This window comes from Bombina bombina, chromosome 6 (genome assembly GCF_027579735.1).
Source record: "Bombina bombina isolate aBomBom1 chromosome 6, aBomBom1.pri, whole genome shotgun sequence".
In the NCBI taxonomy this organism is placed as follows: Eukaryota; Metazoa; Chordata; class Amphibia; order Anura; family Bombinatoridae; genus Bombina; species Bombina bombina.
This window is the reverse complement of record NC_069504.1, coordinates 1,106,265,076-1,106,287,282: the sequence shown is the minus strand read 5'-3', so window position 1 is coordinate 1,106,287,282 and position 22,207 is coordinate 1,106,265,076. Positions and strand designations below refer to the sequence as shown.

General features: G+C 39.3%; 1 protein-coding gene across 2 annotated transcripts in view; it reads left to right on the top strand.

Moving 5' to 3' along the window:
• Positions 1 to 22,207, top strand: part of ARHGAP8 (Rho GTPase activating protein 8) — a 331,799-nt gene that overhangs the window by 170,869 nt on the left and 138,723 nt on the right. For both annotated transcript variants that reach the window (XM_053719040.1, XM_053719041.1), the window contains one exon: positions 877 to 963. In XM_053719040.1, coding sequence (XP_053575015.1) covers positions 877 to 963 — 87 coding nt within the window. The remainder of the gene's footprint in view (positions 1 to 876; positions 964 to 22,207) is intronic.

The following is a 22,207-nucleotide window of genomic DNA, read 5'->3' as shown; positions in this document are numbered from 1 at the left end:
GAATAGCTATGCACTAATACTGAACACGCTGCACTGTAGAATGGTGTGTCTATACAAAGATAATGACCACGTGACACACGAGTATAGACTGGCTGCTATGTGCCCCCCCCCCCCCAGCCCTGGTGCCATTGCACCGACTGTAGTTCTGCCCCTTGTAATGTCCTGATTAACACACACATTTGAAGGGACGTAAAAGACATAACTGAATTATACATAATTTCATTCAATTTTAAATAGAAAATTTTAGCAGAAAATATTCTAGTAAAAACGATTAGTTTAGAATATCTGTAGATGTTGTGCATGTACACTGTGCCGTATTCAAACACTGCACCTGCTCAGAGAGCTAATGGCGGTCTCTATGATGCTGACTGAGTCTCAGCTGATGTATTATACTTCACTGCTTGTTCTGTGTGCAGGCGTGCTAGTGCACTAGAAACAGGCAGCATATGTGTGTAGGTCACTGAAACAGTGATCATTTTTCTATAAGCATTTAGCTAATGCAAAAATGCTTCTATACAAAATTGAAATGCAGTGACGCACATGCCATAGACAGTCTACTTAGGCAGGTAGCAGATAGTAGTTCACTGTATTTAAAGCTGATGCAGGAATACCCTTTAAAAAGTGTTGGGCTTGCTCTCTCCCACCACCCAATGGGAGGTTGATTTCTTGTGATGCCTCCTATTTATATAGGTTTTCTGTAAACCTAACCAGGTAAAATGATCACTGGCTCTTTATGACTTTAAGCTTAAAGGAGGAAATATGTTCTTTAGCAGTGCATATTCTGACAACTCAACTTCAATAATCAAAGTGTTTTTATGGATTTCTGGTTTTATAGTAATAATGTAGGTTATGTTTTGTTTTTTTAATTCCATTTAGGTACAAGAAGAATCTGAAAGCTCTTTATGTTGTTCATCCAACCAATTTCATCAAAGTGCTGTGGAATATATTCAAACCTGTTATCAGGTGAGAAGGTTTAAAGAACCTATATCTGAATCATGAACGTTTAATTTGATTTTTCTTTCCTTTTAAACTGTTTTCTTTATCTTTGTGTGTTGAGTAATAAAGGGGTCTCTTCTGGTTGGATAGCTACACATTTCAGGATTGGCAGGCTGTGTTGTGGGTAGTGACTTTGTTTGCCATAGTGATGTCAGAAAAATTTGCATATCCCTAAACTGTCCCACAGTTGCAGGGGAGTCCTGGAGTGAGACCACCGTTTGTCAGACACTCACATGTTACATGTCCAGAATTTCAAATAGCTGGATTGTTAGAGTTAATAATATAACAACCTATCTCTGCTTCTCAGTGTATTACTGTTAGAACTGACCAATTTCCCATTCTGCTCATGCCCTTCCCCCCTCTTGCATCATGGTCTACCCAAACGCTTTTCCCTTTAGAATGCAGACATCTTTGTTTCAGCACACCTAGGATAGATTGTCAGTGGTTTTGGAGAACAGGCACTGTACATCAACATGTCATAATACAATAAGCACTGTGTATCACCATGACATGATACATCATGTACTATATATCACCATGTCATGATACAATAAGCACTGTATAATATGTTGAGATACAACAGGCACTGTATATTATCATGTCATGATACAATAGGCACTATCCCCATGTCATGACACAACAGCCACTATATATCACCATGTCATGATGCAATAGGCACTGCATATTACTATGGCATTACACAATGGGCTCTGTATACCATCATGTAATGACACTATACACAATGTATACCACCATGTCATGACAAAATAGCCACTGTATATTGGGAATTCATGACACACAAAAGGTTGTGCATACCACCTTGTCATGACACAAAAGGCACTGTATATCACCATGTCATGACACAACAGTGATTGTATATCACCATGTCATGACACAACATGCACTGGATATCGCCATATCAGAGACACATGTAGAGTATGGGAGAAGGGCCAACAATAGGATCACAAGAGTACCAGGAAGAATAAGGCCAGGTAGACCCATGTTAATATGGATTCAGTACCACAGATAGAGGCATGAAAGCAGGTGCCAGGGGGCCATCAGAAATATGGCCCGGTAAGGCCTCCGGAGTGTGGGTTCAGACCTAAATTTATGTCATCAAGGGTGGGGTTTCAAGGCCCAATGAGGATCAGTTCAGATTGGAACATATTGAAAATGGGTACTCAGTAGCCAGAAAGAAGGGAGCTCCATAGTTAAAGACTTAGGAGTGTCTAGGACCACCTAAACATCACAATAAGACAAAGGAGTTGGGGTACTGGGCTGCTGAAGGAAACAGATCCAGTTAGCACCACAGCAAGAGAGGGGACATGATCCAGTAGGGCTCAGCATCCTGTGCACTCCTGGTAGTTACATGATGTGAATGATGTGGTGTTAAAACCATCTTGTGAAGTTTTTAGTGCAAAGGTCTTGTAAATACATTTTTTGTGGTGTTAAAACTATTCACATTTTAAACCCAAAAGTGTTATTTTATCTTCTTGTTTACTAGTGAGAATCACTTTAATGTAACTTTGATAAACCTTTTATGAGAGAAACTATTTCTCAAAAAGCAATAATTCCTTTCATATTAAGTTATATTAAATAATAATTGTGTGCTGCCGTATTACTAGAACTGTCACATGCTACTTACTGTATATTCTGTACCAACAAGCTGCATTTCCCTCAGGACCCAATTCCATTGTGTCTTGTGGGAAACTCCATATCTAAAATAAATGTAGTGCGCCAGCTAACCGTTTATCTCGCTGTTTATCAGAATGCACATGTCTAAAATATGCGTTAGGATATCGCTCAGATGGTTAATCCATCAGCTGCAGTCATGCTCAGCATTGGAAAATCACAGTATCTATTCCTGGTAGGACCAGTTCAGCATTTCATTCTTCTGCGCTTAATAAAGTACAGATGTATTATAAGCCAGAATGAGCATTTACTATATTACGTCCCTTTAAAAAAGACCCCAGTATTCACTTGCAAAAGCACAAGAAACATCATTAAAGGGACAGTGTACTCATACAAGCAGCAGATGAGAGCTCACTGTGTTTAAAGATGGTTCAGGAAGACCATTTAAAAAGAGTTGATCCATATCTCTTTTTACTGGGTGATTGGTTTATTTTTCTTGTCACTTGTTTGCATACCTTTTCTGTAGCCATTACTGCAGTATTGAAATGTTTAGTATAGGTTGTTGTTTCAACAGGAAAATCAGATATTCCAAATGGCAAAATAAAGGTAAAGAAACTGTGGAAAATATAATACACTACAAAAAATAAAATTGGTCATTGGGAACACCTATAGTATGCTGTCCCTTTTAATTCACTTTCTTGAGTTTGACTTACAGGGGGAATTCACATGGAAATCTGTGAGAGTGTGGATCATTAGAGTGCAGAGAATACCCAAAACAGCTTGATTATTTAACAGATGTGTCAGGTCCTTTCAGGATTTTGAGCTATTGTAAAAAAAGATGTTATGCCACTTTAAGCAGATGAGTCCACAGTCTACATATGTTGTATATACAAGTAGAAATGAGCATTATACATCACTTATTTCCCTAGAAATCTTAGTCTTTTTCACTGAATAACATAGCAACAAGCGAACTTAAAAACTAAGCAGAACACAAGCAATTCAGACCCCTATACAGAGTCCCACAGGTTCCCTAGCAATTATTTTTTTACGACTGGTTCAGTAATTGAAGTGATACTGATCATCAGTTCTCTGCATGCTTCATTTGTAGCAGAACGTTGTCGTTACTCTCCATCCACTTGCCAACCCTCACATCTTTCATCTTCTGCCTGAGAAAAGCACACACAAAACAACGATCAGATCTGCAGGACTTAGTGTACTACAGCATGTGAAGTACTAATCTTACTGTGCTAACCGCAGATAAATTATTCACTGTGGCCCATAACATTCTGTACACACGCTGATAAATGCGCTTCTTATTAACCCCTTGCTGAGTATTGCAGTAACTAAAGACCCACCACAGCTTGACTTGTCATTAGACATGTGTCATAGGTTCCATACGGAGAAACTGCAACAACTTAATTCTGCAAATCACAAAGGCCCTACATAAGGAAATGAATACATACTAAACTAATGTAACGCAAAGACACATAGCACTATAAATTTATGTACAATGGGATTTTATACTGCATTGGTGTAATGGTCTCATATGATGAAGGCAAGAAAACTAAGTTTTACCTGTTTTATACAGAGAATATCAACATTAGCAGAGCAAGCAGATATGTGCTATTTGATGCTAATCTATTATCTCTGCCTGTGTACAGAATCAATGAAACCATTAAATTAAAGTGAGATTCTACTCCTAAAATTAAAGGGACAGTCAACACCAGATTTTTTGTTGTTTAAAAAGATAGATAATCCCTTTATTACCCATTCCCTAGTTTTGCATAACCAATACTGTTATATTAAAATACTTTTTACCTCTGCGATAGCCTTGTATCTAAGCCTCTTCTGACAGCCCCTGATCACATGACATTTTATTTATTATCTATTGACTTGCATTTTAGCCAATTAGTGCAGTGTCTACCACACGCTATGGGCGTGATCACAATATGGCATACATGCACTAGCTCTCCCCTGTTGTGAAAAGCAAATAAGAAAGCATGGGATAAGAGGCAGCCTTCAGGGGGGTTAGAAATAATCATATGAGCCTTCCTAGGTTTAGCTTTCAACTAAGAATAGAAAGAGAACAAAGCAAAATTGGTGATAAAAGTAAATTGGAAAGTTGCTTAAAATCACATGCCCTATTTGAATCATGAAAGTATTTTTTTGGACTTGACTGTCCCTTTAACCATCAAATGTTAAATAACATCCAACGTTCTTTTAAAAGCACATTTATTTAACTTGTTTTGAGTGAAGATGTGATATACATTTTATTAATAATTTTGCATTTGCAGTGTCCTATATAATCTATGATTTATTTTTTATTACATTTTTATTGGCTTTGTATAAAGCAGATTACATATCAATAATTTAAAACAATTATAACACCAGTAGACACTTTCAGTAAAACATGTGCTACTATAGGAAAGTTGAGGGCTACTCATGCACTAAGTTCAATACACAGAAGGAAACACTAATTACTAATTCATTTTCAGTAATATGTGTGCTACTATATGAGGGTTGAGGGCTACTCATGCACCTCTATACCATTATACAATACACAGAAGGAAACACTAATTACTAATTCATTTTCAGTAATACGTGTGCTACTATATGAGGGTTGAGGGCTAATCATGCACCTCTATACCAGTATACAATACACAGAAGGAAACACTAATTACTAATTCATTTTCAGTAATACGTGTGCTACTATATGAAGGTTGAGGGCTACTCATGCACCTCTATACCAGTATACAATACACAGAAGGAAACACTAATTACTAATTCATTTTCAGGGGAAAAAGTGCAAAATACATATGCGGGAAGCAGATTATAAAGCAGTACAAGATGATAATTATAACAAAAAAACAAACCCTTCTATTCAAACCTATGTTCTTCAAAAATAAGCCGGAGCTTCTCCTCCTATATTTAATACAAAAGAGGGAGCTTTGAATCACATGGTATTACAAACAAAATCTATGTTCTGTGATGATTCTCAGGATTCCACCCAGAACCTTTGTGATAATCAAAGGAGCAGACACAAGAAGGAGACACTGAGCTTAGTAATGATCAGACTAAGTATATAATATAAACGTATAAATCAAAAGAACAAGCAATATATTGTGCTATGAGCTAACATCAAGCAATAACTGCTATCTCTTGATGCATTGCATTTTCTAGAATATACATATACAGTATAACCTCCATGAGAGCCCAACAATGGTCCATAGGAAATACTATACATTATAACAGAAAAGAGAATAAGGATAGACTACCTTATAATGTGTGCAATAGGTCTTAAGTCTTTGTCTACTGGGTGTCATTATAATAATCCACAGAGCCACAGTAAGAGTGGTCCATGACTCTCCTCTAAAATAAAAAACAAGTCAACTTCAACATAAAATATCTGCGATTTTCAGTAAAGGGGATATAAGTAATAAGTATCAGAAGTAAAGTACTACTTAAGATGTGAGCATATGCACCATAGGTTTAATTAAATTAAATTTAACAGGTCATGTTTCCTGAGTAAACATAGGTACAATGGATATTGCCTCAAATTATAGGGAAGTATAAAAAAAACTAATATAGCTATAGCGTAAAAGCAAGACTTACCCATCTAATAGTATGGAACTACACTTAAAGGGGTACTCAAGCCAAAATAGACTTTTATGATTCAGATAGAGCATACACTTTCCAATTTACTTCCATTATCACATTTTTGCTGCTTATTTGAAATTCAGAGTAAGTGTTATTGCATTGTTTTTTTCCTTCCATAAGACAGGGAGTGTCCACGACTTATTTCCTTACTGTTGGGAAATACAACACCTGGCCACCAGGAGGAGGCAAAGACACCCAAGCCAAAGACTTAAATATCCCTCCCACTTCCCCTATCCCCTAATCATTCTTTGCCTTTCGTCACTATAGGAGGTGGCAGAGAAGTGTCAGAAGACACTGGATAGTCCTGTAATAAGTATGTTACCTTTGAGAAGGGACTGGAGTTTTCAGTAATCACGTCAACCTCTCAGTGAGAGTATTGAAGAAAGTTAGTCTCGAGATGCAGGGAAAGTTTTTCTGCAAACCCATCCAGACTGTTGCTAACAGCTTCTAAGCAATCAGTGTTTACAAGTTTCACTGCTTGCTGCTACACACTCAAGTCCATGTCAGAAGCGCTGCTGCAAGACTGTCACACTTGAGAGGCTGTGCCTGTTCCACAGCGTGGATCCTGGAGGGTAAGACCATTTTTTATAGATACTCTTTTGCTATACAGGGTCACAGTGTGGCTCCTTTCTGCCTCGATAGGATCAAGGGTTAATATCTCCTCCAGGGAGATTATTTGAACAGCAAGGGGTTATGTATAACTGATTTTATGTGAGTTTTTGGGGCTTATAGACTGTGTGCTTTTGGTTTGTAACAAACTGGTCTCACTTTCGTTTTGGTGTGTTGCGCAGCTCATTATAGCTTGGCGACTTTTTTCATAGCAGGGGAAGTCCTGTCCTATGCACTACTTTTAGTTTTTCCTATGATCTTGCTGCGAACATCGCTCCTAAGGAGAGCGTTTTCTGTTAGCTGTCTGGGTCTAGTAGGTGGTGAGTGCCCTAGCCATTGGGATTATAAAGGTGCTGTTTTTGTTTTTTGTTTTTTTTAATAAAGTGTTTACTTTTTGTCTGTCCTTCTGTGAATATATCCCAGTTATGGAGGACTCTGATATTGCATTAGAAGGTTCTGCTCCTACTGATTAATAATTCATGTTTATATTGTGAGGAGGCCGTGGTTTGCCCGCTTGCTCAGTTTTGTTCCATTTGCCTAAGCACTTTTCTAAAGTCTAAGAAGGGAGACAAGCCTGCTAATACTCGTAGCGCTATTAGCCCCTCTGAGCCGTCGACCTCTCAGGAATCTGGGTCCCGAGAGATTACTACCCTTTCTATACTACCCGCTCCACCTGCAGTTCCCCGCGGCTCATCTAATTCTCCATCTGGAGGTTTTCCTGCAAACTTTACCGCACAGTTACAATTAGCGGTGTCTGTGGCCCTGAGTGCCTTACCTCGCTCTTACAAATGCAAGAGAAAGGTAACGCATAGTTCTCCTGACTTAGAGTCGTCTTAATATTTGTCGGATTTAGCTACTATCTCCCAGCTATCCGAGGATGAGTTAACCTTTGTAACTTCAGAGGGTGAACTTTCTGATTCTGAGACTTCAGTTTCTAAACCTCCTTTAGATTTAAAATTGAGCATCTGTGTTTTTTTTAAAGCACATTCTGTCTACACTAGAGGTTCCAGAGGCTACACTTTTCCTGTGCAAGTTAAGATGGCGAACATTATTATAATTATAATGAATGGGAAAGAATAGGAACTTCTTTACCCCCCTCATCTACTTGTAAAAAAATATTCCTGATCCCTGACTCTCAATTAGACTTGTGGGGTTCCATCACTAAGGTGGATGGCGCTATTTATACGCTGGCTAAGCGTACTACTATCCTTCTGGAGGATAGTTCTTCTTTTAGAGAGCCTGGATAAGAAAATGGAAACCTTTCTGAGGAAGATGTTTCAATATACTGGGTTTTTATTTCAACCGACGGCAGCTGAAGCCATGGTTGCTGGAGCAGCTACCTAATGGTGCAACACTCTGTCAGTGCTCATTGAGGTGGAGACTCCCCTCAAGGATATTCAGGAGAGAATTAAGGCTCTGAGAATTGCTAACTCCTTCGTCTGTGACGCAAATATGCAGATTGTTCACATAAATGCAAAGCCTTCTGGATTTGCGGTCCTAGCCCGCCGGGCTCTCTGGTTGAAGTCTTGGTCTGCGGATTTCACTTCTAAATCCAGATTCCTTTCTCTATCGTTCAAGGGGAAGATTTTATTTGGTCCAGGTCTGGACTCCATTATTTCTACGGTTACCGGAGGGAAAGGTGGTTTCCTACCGCAGGATAAGAAAAATAGGCCTAAGGGACGGCAATTGTCTAATTTTCGTTCTGACAAATCACAACATCAGCAATCTTCCTCCAAGTCCAAGCAGGCCAAAAGTACTTTGAAGCCAGGTCAGTCCTGGAATAAGTCCAAACAGACTAAGCCTGCCGAGAACAAATCAGCATGAAGGGGTGGCCCTCGATCCGGGATCGGATTGAGTAGGGGGCAGACTGTCTCTCTTTTTCAGAGGCTTAGTTCCAGAATCTACAGAACCCTAGGGTCCTGGAGGTTGTTTCTCAGGGATACAGGATAGGATTCAAGTCTCATCCGCCCAGGGGCAGATTCCTTCTCTCCAGTCTGTCTACAAGACCAGAAAAGAGGGCTGCCTTCTTAGGTTGCGTACGGGATCTCTCCTCTCTAGGAGTAATTGTCCCGGTACCTACAGCAGAAAGAGTTTTGGGGTTTTATTCAAACCTTTTCGTGGTTCCAAAGAAGAAGGGAACTTTTCATCCAATTCTGGAACTAAAGTGCCTAAACAAGTCTCTGAGTGTTCCCTCTTTCAAGATGGAGACAACATAGTCAATCCTTCCTCTGGTTCAGGAAGGACAGTTTATGACCACAATAGACCTGAAGGATGCATACCTTCACGTCCCGATACACAGGAAAAAAATTCAGTTCCGAAGGTTTGCCTTTCTGGACCAGCACTTCCAGTTCATAGCTCTTCGGTTTGACCTAGCTACTGCTCCAAGGATATTTTCGAAGGTTCTGGAGGCTCTTCTAGCCGTTGCCAGAACACGAGGTATTGCAGTAGTGCCTTACCTGGACGATATCTTGGTACAGGCATCATCTTTTCGTCTAGCGGAAGAACATTCAGAGTATCTTCTCAATCTTTGTCGATCACATGGATGGAAGATAAACTTTGAAAAGAGTTCTCTTACTCCAAATACAAGGGTGAACTTCCTGGGGACAATTATAGACTCCATATCCATGAGGATATTCCTCACAGATCAGAGACGTTGCAAACTAACTTCTGCATTTCTTGCCCTCCAGGCTCAGTGTATGGAGGTGATTGGACTCATGGTGTCCTGTATGGACATCATTCCTTTTGCCAGATTCCATCTCAGGCCCTTACAACTATGCATGCTGAGACAATGGAATGGCGACCATTCAGATCATGTTGGACAACCTGTCGAGAGACTCTCTCTCATGGTGGCTCTGTCCAGATCATCTGTTCCAAGGCACATGCTTCTTGAGACCGTCCTGGGAGATTGTGACTACAGGCGCAAGCCTTTCCGGCTGGGGAACCGTTTGGGGTGCAAAGAAGGCACAAGGTCTGTGGACTGAGGAGGAGTCATCCCTTCCGATCAATATTTTGGAACTCCGGCTTGGCCCCTTCTGGGTTCGTCCCAGTTTATCAGATTCCAATCAGACAATATAACCTTGGTTGCCTACATAACCCTCAGGGGGGAACGAGAAGTTCCTTGGCGATGAGAGAAGTATCTCAGATACTAAACTGAGTGGAGACTCACAGATGTACGCTGTCAGCGATTCACATTCCGGGTGTGGATAACTAGGAAGCAGACTTCTTCAGCAGGCAATCGTTTCACCCAGGGGAATGATCTCTCCACCCCAAGGTGTTTGCAGAGATATGCAGGGAGTGGGGGACGCCGGAGATAGATCTCATGGCATCCCGCGTCAATACCAAACTACCCAGTTACGGGTCGAGGTCGAGGGATCCTCAGGCGGAATTGATAGATGCCCTCGCAGTACCATGGAGGTTCAGACTTGTATATCTTTTTCCTCCATTACCGCTTCTCCCTCGTGTAGAGGCTCGCATCAAGCAGGAGCGAGCATCAGTGATTCTGATTGCTCCATTGTGGCCACAAAGGATGTGGTTTGCGGATCTGGCGGGGTGTCCTCATCTCAGTGGAAGTTACCATGTCACAGAGATCTGCTGATACAGGGTCCCTTCATTCATCAAAATCTAGATTCTCTGAGGCTGACTGCGTAGAGATTGAATGCTTAGTCTTAGCCAAGAGAGGTTTTTCTGAGAGTGTTATTGACACTCTGGTTCAAGCTCATAAGCTAGTTACTCGTCGTATCTACCATAAGGTGTGGAGGACTTGTTTCTACTGGTGTGAAGAGCGTGGGTTTTCCTGGCATAAGGTTAAAGTTGCCAGAATTTTATCTTTTCTTCAGGATGGACTGGAGAAGGGTCTATCTGCTAGTTCCCTGAAGGAACAGCTATCAGCCCTGTTGGTGTTAATGCACAAGAGATTGGCTGAGCTTCCAGATGTGCAGTCCTTTAAGGCTGACTAGGATCAGACCTGTGTTTATATCTAGAGTTCTGCCTTGGAGCCTAAATCTTGTTCTTAGTGTTTTGCAGCAGGCTCCATTTGAGCCTATGCATACTGTAGATATTAAATTGTTATCTTGGAAGATTCTTGCTTGCTATTGCCTCTGTGCGCAGGGTTTCTGAGATTTCTGCTTTACAATTTTACTCCCCTTATCTTGTTTTCCATGCTGTTAAGGCAGTTTTACGTATTAAATTAGAGTTCCTCCCTATGGTGGTGTCGGACCGTAACATTAATCAAGAAATTGTTGTTCCTTCTTTGTGTCCTTATCCTTCTTCCGCGAAGGAACGATGGCTTTACAATCTGGATGTGGTCCGTGCCTTTAAGTTCTATCTTTCAGGCTACTAAGGAATTCAGACAATCTTCCTCTTTGTTTGTGGTCTAAGCGTAAGGAGCAGAAAACTACTACAACTTCCTTATCTTTCTGGTTGAGGAGTGTCATTCACTTAGCTTATGAGACAGAGGGATGACAGCCTCCTGAGAGGATAACTGCTCATTCCACTAGAGCAGTGGCTTCCTCCTGGGCTTTTAAGAACGAAGCCTCAATGGATCAAATTTGTAAGGCGCCTACCTGGTCCTCCTTACACAATTTTTTCAAAATTTTACAAGTTTAATGTGTTTGCTTAGGCTGAAGCAGCTTTTGGGAGAAAAGTTTTGCAGGCTGTGGTGCCCTCAGAATAGGGTCCGTCTCTTTTTTTGGTTCCCTCCCATTATTCATTCAGTGTATTTTGGATCTTGGGTATAGTTTTCCCAACAGTAAGGAATGAAGTCGTGGACTCTCCCTGCCTTATGGAAGGAAAATGTAATTTATGCTTGCCAGATAAATTCCTTTCCTTCCTGGCAGGGAGAGTCAACGACCCCGTGCGTAATTTGTTTTTTTAATGGGCGGCTCACTTTTTTAATATTAATTCTTCTGGCACCTTTATACCCTGATGTTTCTTTTACTTTCCCTTGTTGCCTCGGCAGAATGACTGGGGCATAGGGCAAGTGGGAAGGATATTTAAGCCTTTTGCTGGTGTGTCTTTGCCTCCTCCTGGTGGCCAGGTGTTGTATTTCCCAACAGTAAGGAATTAAGTCATGGACACTCCCTGTCAGGAAGGAAAGGAATTTATCTGGTAAGCATAAATTATGTTTCATGTAATTGGCAAGAGTCCATGAGCTAGTGACGTATGGGATATACAATCCTACCAGGAAGGACAAAGTTTCCCAAACCTCAAAATGCCTATAAATACACCCCTCACCACACCCACAATTCAGTTTTACAAACTTTGCCTCCTATGGAGGTGGTGAAGTAAGTTTGTGCTAAGATTTCTACGTTGATATGCGCTTCTCAGCATTTTGAAGCCCAATTCCTCTCAGAGTACAGTGAATGTCAGAGGGATGTGAAGGGAGTATCACCTATTGAATGCAATGGTTTTCCTCACGGGAGATCTATTTCATAGGTTCTCTGTTATCGGTCGTAGAGATTAATTTCCTACCTCCCTTTTCAGATCGACGATATACTCTCATATTCCATTACCTCTACTGATAACCGTTTTAGTACTGGTTTGGCTATCAGCTATATGTGGATGGGTGTCTTTTGGCAAGTACGTTTTCATTACTTAAGACACTCTCAGCTATGGTTTGGCACTTTATGTATTTATATAAAGTTCTAAATATATGTATTGTACTTATATTTGCCATGATTCAGGTTTTCAGTATATTTCCTTTTGCAGACTGTCAGTTTCATATCTGGGAAATGCATTTTTTAGGAAAAATGTATTTCTTACCTGGGGTATAGTCTTTTTTTTTTCAATTGACTGTCATTTTAAAATCGCGGGCCGAATTAGGCTTGCGAGGGCGCAAACTGCCAAAATATATTGCGTAATTTTTGGCGCAAGATTTTTTGACGCAAATTCGTCACTTCCGGCGTCTTAGTTGACGCCTTGTCCTTTCACAAGGTTGCGTCTTCAATGACGCGAGTGTGTCATTTCCGGATGTTGTTAGCGTCAAATTTTTTTTTTCTGTTTGTGTTGTGCATCATACTTGGCGCCAAATATTTTCATTATTTAAAACCCCATTCCTATATGCCTCTTGCCTTTTTTCTCTATCAGAGGGCTATGCTGTTTGCATTTTTTTCCATTCCTGAAACTGCCATATAAGGAAATTGATCATTTTGCTTTATATGCTGTTTTTTTTCTCTTACATTTGCAAGATGTCTCAATCTGATCCTGTCTCAGAAAGCAGTGTTGGAACCCTGCTGCATGATAACAGTTCTACTAAAGCTAAGTGCATTTGTTGTAAACTTGTGGAGATTATATCTCCAGCTGTGGTTTGTAATAGTTGTCATGATAAACTTTTACATGCAGATAATGTGTCCATCAGTAATAGTACATTGCCTGTTGCTGTTCCTTCAACATCTAATGTACAAGATATACCTGTGAATTTAAAAGAATTTATTGCTGTTTCTATTCAGAAGGCTTTGTCTGCCATCCCGCCTTCTAATTTGTAAAAGGTCTTTTAAAACTTCTCATAAAGTTGATGAAATTTCAAATGACCAACAACATACTGAATTATCCTCCTCTGATGAGGATCTATCTGATTCAGAAGATCCTTCCTCAGATATTGACACTGACAAATCTACTTATTTATTTAAAATGGAGTATATTTGTTCTTTGTTAAAAGAAGTGTTGATTACATTGGATATTGAGGAAACTAGTTCTCTTGATATTAAAACTAGTAAACGTTTAAATTCTGTTTATAAACCTCCTGTGGTTACTCCAGAGGTTTTTCCAGTTCCTGATGCTATTTCTGATATGATTTCTAAGGAATGGAATAGGCCTGGTACTTCTTTTATTCCTTCTTCAAGGTTTAAAAAAATGTATCCTTTGCCAGCAGTCACATTGGAGTTTTGGGAAAAGATCCCCAAAGTTGATGGGGCTATCTGATGGGGCTGTCTCTACTCTTGCTAAATGTACTACTATTCCTATAGAAGATAGTACTTCTTTTAAAGATCCTTTAGATAGGAAACTTGAATCTTATCTAAGGAAAGCCTATTTATATTTGAGTCATCTTCTCAGGCCTGCAATTTCTTTGGCTGATGTTGCAGCTGCATCAACTTTTTGGTTGGAAAATTTAGCGCAACAAGAATTGGATTCTGATTTGTCTAGCATTGTTCGCTTGCTTCAACATGCTAATCATTTTATTTGTGATGCCATTTTTGATATCATCAAAATTGATGTTAAATCTATGTCTTTAGCTATTTTAGCTAGAAGAGCTTTGTGGCTTAAATCTTGGATTGCTAACATGACTTCTAAGTCCAGATTGCTATCTCTTTCTGTCCAAGGTAATAAGCTATTTGGTTGTCAGTTGGATTCGATTATTTCAACTGGGAGTTTTTTTGCCTCAGGATAAAAGACCTAAGGGTAAATCTAAAGCTTCTAACCATTTTCATTCCTTTTGACAAAATAAGGAACAGAAACCTAATCCTTCCCCCAAGGAATCTGTTTCCAATTGGAAACCTTCTTCAAATTGAAATAAATCCAAGCCATTTAAGAAACCAAAGCCAGCCACCAAGTCCGCATGAAGGTGCGGCCCTCATTCCAGCTCAGCTGGTAGGGGGCAGATTAAGATTTTTCAAAGATGTTTGGACAAATTCTGTCCAAAATCAATGGATTCTGAGTATTGTCTTTCAGGGGTACAGAATAGAATTCAGAGTAAGACCTCCTGTGAGAAGATATTTTCTCTCACGCATCCCAGCAAATCCAGTAAAGGCTCAGGCTTTCCTGAAGTGTGTTTCAGACCTGGAGTTTTCAGGGGTAATCATGCCAGTTCCGTTTCAGGGACAGGGTCTGGGGTTTTATTCAAATCTATTCATTGTCCCAAAGAAAGAAAATTAATTTAGACCAGTTCTGGATCTGAAAATTTTGAATCGTTATGTAAGAGTGCCAACTTTCAAAATGGTGACTATAAGGACTATTCTGCCTTTTGTTCAGCAAGGGCATTATATGTCTACAATAGACTTACAGGATGCATATCTTCATATTCCGATTCATCCAGATCATTTTCAGTTTCTGAGATTCTCTTTTCTAGACAAGCATTACCAATTTGTCACTATTCCTTTTGGCCTAGCGACAGCTCCAAGAATCTTTTCAAAGGTTCTCGGTGCCCTACTCTTTGTAATCAGAGAGCGGGGTATTGCGTTGTTTCCTTATTTGGACGATATCTTGGTACTAGCTCAGTCTTTACAATCTGCAGAATCTCACATGAATCAACTAGTGTTGTTTCTTCGAAAACATGGTTGGAGGATCAATTTACCAAAAAGTTCTTTGATTCCTCAGACAAGGGTCACCTTTTTAGGTTTCCAGATAGATTCAGTGTCCATGACTCTGTCTCTAACAGACAAGAGACGTTTAAAAATGGTTGCAGCCTGTCGGAACCTTCAATCTCAGTCATTCCCTTCAGTAGCTATGTGCATGGAAGTTTTAGGTCTCATGACTGCAGCATCAGACGCGATCCCCTTTGTTCGTTTTCATATGAGACTTCTCCAGCTTTGTATGCTGAACCAATAGTGCAGGGATTATACAAGGATATCAAAATTAATATCCTTAAATCCCAATGTTTGACTATCTCTGACTTGGTGGTTAGATCACCACCGTATAGTTCTGGGGCCTCTTTTGTTCGCCCAACCTGGACTGTGATCACAACAGATGCGAGTCTTTCAGGTTGGGGAGCTGTTTGGGGATCTCTGACAGCACAAGGGGTTTGGAAATCTCAAGAGGCGAGATTACCAACTCCGTGCGATTTTCAGGACTCTTCAGATTTGGCCTCTGTTGAAGAGAGAACCGTTCATTTGTTTTCAGACAGACAATATCACAACTGTGGCATATGTCAATCATCAGGGTGGGACTCTCAGTCCCCAAGCTATGAAAGAAGTATCCTGGATACTTGCTTGGGTGGAATCCAGCTCCTGTCTAATTTCTGTGGTTCATATCCCAGGTATAGACAATTGGGAAGCGGATTATCTCAGCCGTCAGACTTTACATCCGGGGGAGTGGTCCCTCAATCCAGATGTGTTTTCTCAGGTTGTTCAGATGTGGGGTCTTCCAGAAATAGATCTGATGGCTTCTCATCTAAACGAGAAACTGCCAAGGTACCTGTCCAGGTCCAGGGATCCTCAGGCAGAAGCAGTGAACGTGTTGACACTTCCTTGGTTTTATCAACCTGCTTATATTTTCCCGCCTTTAGTTCTTCTTCCAAGAGTGATCTCTAAAATCATCATGGAGCAATCGTTTGTGCTGCTGGTGGCTCCAGCATGGCCTCACAGGTTTTGGTATGCGGATCTTGTTCGGATGTCCAGTTGCCAACCTTGGCCACTTCCTTTAAGGCCGGACCTTCTGTCTCAAGGTCCGTTTTTCCATCAGGATCTCAAATCATTAACTTTGAAGGTATGGAAATTGAACGCTAAGTGCTTAGTCATAGAGGTTTCTCTGATTCTGTGATTAATACTATGTTGCAGGCTCGTAAATCTGTTTCTAGAAAGATTTATTATCAAGTTTGGAAGACTTACATTTCATTGTGTTGCTCTCATAAATTATCTTGGCATTCTTTTAGAATTCCTAGAATTTTACAGTTTCTTCAGGATGGTTTGGATAAGGGTTTGTCTGCAAGTTCCTTGAAGGGACAAATCTCTGCTCTTTCTGTTTTATTTCACAGAAAGATTGCTAAGCTTCCTGATATTCACTGTTTTGTTCAGGCGTTGGTTCGTATCAAGCCTGTCATTAAATCAATCTCTCCTCCTTGGAGTCTTAATTTGGTTTTGAAGGCTTTACAGGCTCCTCCTTTTGAGCCTATGCATTCTTTGGACATTAAACTACTTTCTTGGAAAGTGTTGTTTCTTTTGGCCATCTCTTCTGCTAGAAGAGTTTCGGAATTATCTGCTCTCTCTTGTGAATCTCCTTTTCTGATTTTTTCATCAGGATAAGGCAGTTTTATCCTAAGAATTCTTGTGGTGAGAGCTCTGAAATATTATGTTGAAGCTACTAAAGATTTCAGGAAGACTTTTAGTCTATTTGTTATCTTTTATAGTCCTAGGAAAGGTCAGAAGGCTTCTGCCGTTTCCTTGGCATCATGGTTAAAGCTTTTGATTCATTAAGCTTATTTGGAGTCGAGTCAAGCCCCGCCTCAGAGAATTATAGCTCATTCTACTAGATCAGTCTCCACTTCGTGGGCTTTTAGGAATGAAGCTTCAGTTTATCAGATTTGCAAAGCAGCAACTTGGTCTTCTTTGCATACATCTTGGGTATTGCTATCCCATACGTCACTAGCTCATGGACTCTTGCCAATTACATGAAAGAAAACATAATTTATGTAACTTACCTGATAAATTAATTTAATTCATATTGGCAAGAGTCCATGAGGCCCACCCTTTCTATGGTGGTTATGATTTTTTTGTATAAAGCACAATTATTTCCAAATTCCTTTGTTGATGCTTTTTACTCCTTTCTTTATCACCCCACTGCTTGGCTATTCGTTAAACTGAATTGTGGGTGCGGTGAGGGGTGTATTTATAGGCATTTTGAGGTTTGGGAAACTTTGCCCCTCCTGGTAGGATTGTATATCCCATTCGTCACTAGCTCATGGACTCTTGCCAATATGAAAGAAATGAATTTATCAGGTAAGTTCTTACATAAATTATGTTTTTATTATTTACTTGTTAATTATGTAATGCTACTGCATTGAGTGGCCCTTTTAGAGGGATAGGAAACCCAAATTATATATTTCATGATTCAGATAGAGCATGCAATTTTAAACAACCTCCTAATTTACTTCCATTATACATGTTTCATCATTCTCTTGGTATCTTTTGTTGAAAAGCAGGGGCGTAGGCTTAGGAGTCAGCCCATTTCTGGGGCACTATATGTGAGCAGTTTTGCAAGAATGTTTTCCATTTGCAAGAGTACTGGATGGCAGCGCTATTTCCTGCCTTATAGTGCTTCAGATGCCTACCTAGGTATCTCTTCAACACAAAATATCATAGGAATGAAGCAAATTTTATTATGGAAGCAAATTGGAAACATTTTTAAAGTGATATGCTCTGTCTGAAACACAAATTCATTTTTTTGGGTTTAAGATCCCTATAACATGCAGACGTAGCTGTAAGAAACCCTACCATACAACAGTAACTCTTACTAATATATACACATTATGCCGATGGGCAACCAGGTGCTTAAAAGTAACCCACATTAGCATATGGGAAATCAGCTATACGTTATTGAGAGCACATTATAGTACAGACAGAATTACTCATACTGGGATATGCAGGAGCGATCAGCGGATGTTTTTTTTTTCTTCCAAAATGTGCAGCAATATTAAGTAATAATTGGTACCCTACCTCTAAGATTTCAGAACAAGTCATCAGAAGCGAAGACACTTTACAAATGAATTTATTGTGGGAACATGGTCCTGTGGTACAAGCCAATGGAGTCACAAAGCCTAATATAGAGAACAAAGCAAACAATGGCATTTCATAGTGCACATACCAGGATGATGGGGGGTAACCTCCATGTGTGTCAGCTTCGCTAGTTGCTTAAAGTGTCTTGATACCGGTAGTACCATAAAGAAGTAACAAAAGTATTTCTGAAGATTTTGTCTGCCTGAATGAATAGGTACCTTAACATTTATGCCCCATTTTCAGCCACGGATGTTGTAATAATCTTGAGATAATTGGCTGATTATAATCTATTTGCAGGCAGCCTATAGTTTTGCATCCATCTTGGTTTCTTCCCGGACATGCCCTAATAATCTCAGATATTTGTTTGTAAAAAAAATCTTTGTTAAACTAAAGTAAACATAAAAAGAAACAGATTGTGTAAAAAAAACCATCAAACAATTTACTGGTTTTCTTGCAAAATGAGCAGTTAGAAATTTTCAGTGTAGCCACTGAACTCTGGGTGATAAGAGAGCTCACATCTTGGCAACTTAGGTTGTATTCTGTCTATTCTAAGCATGGGCAAATCTAACTTTCTGTTTAGTTTATTCACTTAATAGTGAACCAGCTCATGTTACTCTAGAAGTTTAATGATATCAAGCTAGATAAGCCTTCCTATAGAGACAACAGTCTCCTTGTAGGACGGTTATATATTGTAGGGTTCAATAAGGATTTAGAGCTTAAATGCTCAGTGTAGAATTGCACACTATAAATATTATATATAAAAAATGTCAATTAACACTTTATTGAAAAAAAATTGTAACAAAAAACAATATAAAATTGGGATAGGGTAGTGGAAAAAATATCACAACCACTCCCACATTTTCATTACTAGATCCCAACACAAATTAAAAACATAGAGGCCGGGGTACCAGAGGGGCATGATCGGTTTCATTCCATAACAGTTATTTAAATCAATAGGGGCACAGCATACTGCACAATCATTCTAACATGCTCACCTATGCGCTCAAAGGCATACTCCTACCTGCAAGCTTCATAGAGGTTACCCAACCAGACGATTTCTCAATTCTATTTCTGTGTCACACTTTTATCCACTACCAGGTATAAGATTCACAAATTGCTCACATAATTGCTGATATTTGTCTCCTCGTATTAGAGGTTAAACCTTTCATTCCATACATCATCCATAAACAATAGTTTATTTAATATTTCTAAAAGTATTCACTATAAATTAACACAAAGTAGTCAATATATACAGGGAGTGCAGAATTATTAGGCAAGTTGTATTTTTGAGGATTAATTTTATTATTGAACAACAACCATGTTCTCAATGAACCCAAAAAACTCATTAATATCAAAGCTGAATAGTTTTGGAACTAGTTTTTCGTTTGTTTTTAGTTATAGCTATTTTAGGGGGATATCTGTGTGTGCAGGTGACTATTACTGTGCATAATTATTAGGCAACTTAACAAAAAACAAATATATACCCATTTCAATTATTTATTTTTACCAGTGAAACCAATAAAACATCTCAACATTCACAAATATACATTTCTGACATTCAAAAACAAAACAAAAACAAATCGGTGACCAATATAGCCACCTTTCTTTGCAAGGACACTCAAAAGCCTGCCATCCATGGATTCTGTCAGTGTTTTGATCTGTTCACCATCAACATTGCGTGCAGCAGCAACCACAGCCTCCCAGACACTGTTCAGAGACGTGTACTGTTTTCCCTCCTTGTAAATCTCACATTTGATGATGGACCACAGGTTCTCAATGGGGTTCAGATCAGGTGAACAAGGAGGCCATGTCATTAGATTTTCTTCTTTTATACCCTTTCTTGCCAGCCACGCTGTGGAGTACTTGGACGCGTGTGATGGAGCATTGTCCTGCATGAAAATCATGTTTCTTTCATGTAATTAGCAAGAGTCCATGAGCTAGTGACGTATGGGATATACATTCCTACCAGGAGGGGCAAAGTTTCCCAAACCTTAAAATGCCTATAAATACACCCCTCACCACACCCACAATTCAGTTTTACAAACTTTGCCTCCGATGGAGGTGGTGAAGTAAGTTTGTGCTAGATTCTACGTTGATATGCGCTCCGCAGCAAGTTGGAGCCCGGTTTTCCTCTCAGCGTGCAGTGAATGTCAGAGGGATGTGAGGAGAGTATTGCCTATTTGAATGCAGTGATCTCCTTCTACGGGGTCTATTTCATAGGTTCTCTGTTATCGGTCGTAGAGATTCATCTCTTACCTCCCTTTTCAGATCGACGATATACTCTTATATATACCATTACCTCTGCTGATTCTCGTTTCAGTACTGGTTTGGCTTTCTACAAACATGTAGATGAGTGTCCTGGGGTAAGTAAATCTTATTTTCTGTGACACTCTAAGCTATGGTTGGGCACTTTGTTTATAAAGTTCTAAATATATGTATTCAAACATTTATTTGCCTTGACTCAGAATGTTCAACTTTCCTTATTTTTCAGACAGTCAGTTTTATATTTGGGATAATGCATTTGAATTAATCATTTTTTCTTACCTTCAAAAATTTGACTCTTTTTTCCCTGTGGGCTGTTAGGCTCGCGGGGGCTGAAAATGCTTCATTTTATTGCGTCATTCTTGGCGCTGACTTTTTTGGCGCAAAAATTATTTTCCGTTTCCGGCGTCATACGTGTCGCCGGAAGTTGCGTCATTTTTTGACGTTATTTTGCGCCAAAAATGTCGGCGTTCCGGATGTGGCGTCATTTTTGGCGCCAAAAGCATTTAGGCGCCAAATAATGTGGGCGTCTTATTTGGCGCTAAAAAATAAGGGCGTCGCTTTTGTCTCCACATTATTTAAGTCTTATTTTTTCTTTGCTTCTGGTTGCTAGAAGCTTGTTCTTTGGCATTTTTTCCCATTCCTGAAACTGTCATTTAAGGAATTTGATCAATTTTGCTTTATATGTTGTTTTTTCTCTTACATATTGCAAGATGTCTCACGTTGCATCTGAGTCAGAAGATACTACAGGAAAATCGCTGTCTAGTGCTGGAACTACCAAGCTAAGTGTATCTGCTATAATTTTTGGTATCTGTTTTTCCAGCTGTTATTTGTATTGCATGTCATGACAAACTTATTAATGCAGATAAAATTTCCTTTAGTACTGTTACATTACCTGTTGCTGTTCCGTCAACATCTAATTTTCAGAGTGTTCCTGATAAACATAAGAGATTTTATTTTTAAATCCATTAAGAAGGCTATGTCTGTTATTTCTCCTTCTAGTTTACATAAAAGTCTTTTAAAACTTCTCTTTTTTCAGATGAATTTTTAAATGAACATCATCATTCTGATACTAATAATGGTTCTTCTGGTTCAGAGGTTTCTGTCTCAGAAGTTGATGCTGATAAATCTTTGTATTTGTTCAAGATGGAATTTATTCGTTCTTTATTTAAAGAAGTATTAATTGCATTAGAAATAGAGGATTCTGGTCCTCTTGATACTAAATCTAAACGTTTAAATAAGGTTTTTAAAATCTCCTGTAGTTATTCCAGAAGTGTTTAATCTCCCTGATGCTATTTCTGAAGTAATTTCCAGGGAATGGAATAATTTGGGTAATTCTTTTACTCCTTCTAAACGTTTAAGCAATTATATCCTGTGCCATCTGACAGATTAGAGTTTTTTTGGGACAAAATCCCTAAGGTTATGGGGCTGTCTCTACTCCTGCTAAATGTGCTACTATTCCTACGGCAGATAGTAATTCATTTAAGGATCCTTTAGATAGGAAAATTGAATCCTTTCTAAGAAAAGCTTACTTATGTTCAGGTAATCTTCTTAGACCTGCTATATTTTTAGCGGATGTTGCTGCAGCTTCAACTTTTTGGTTAGAAGCTTTAGCGCAACAAGTAACA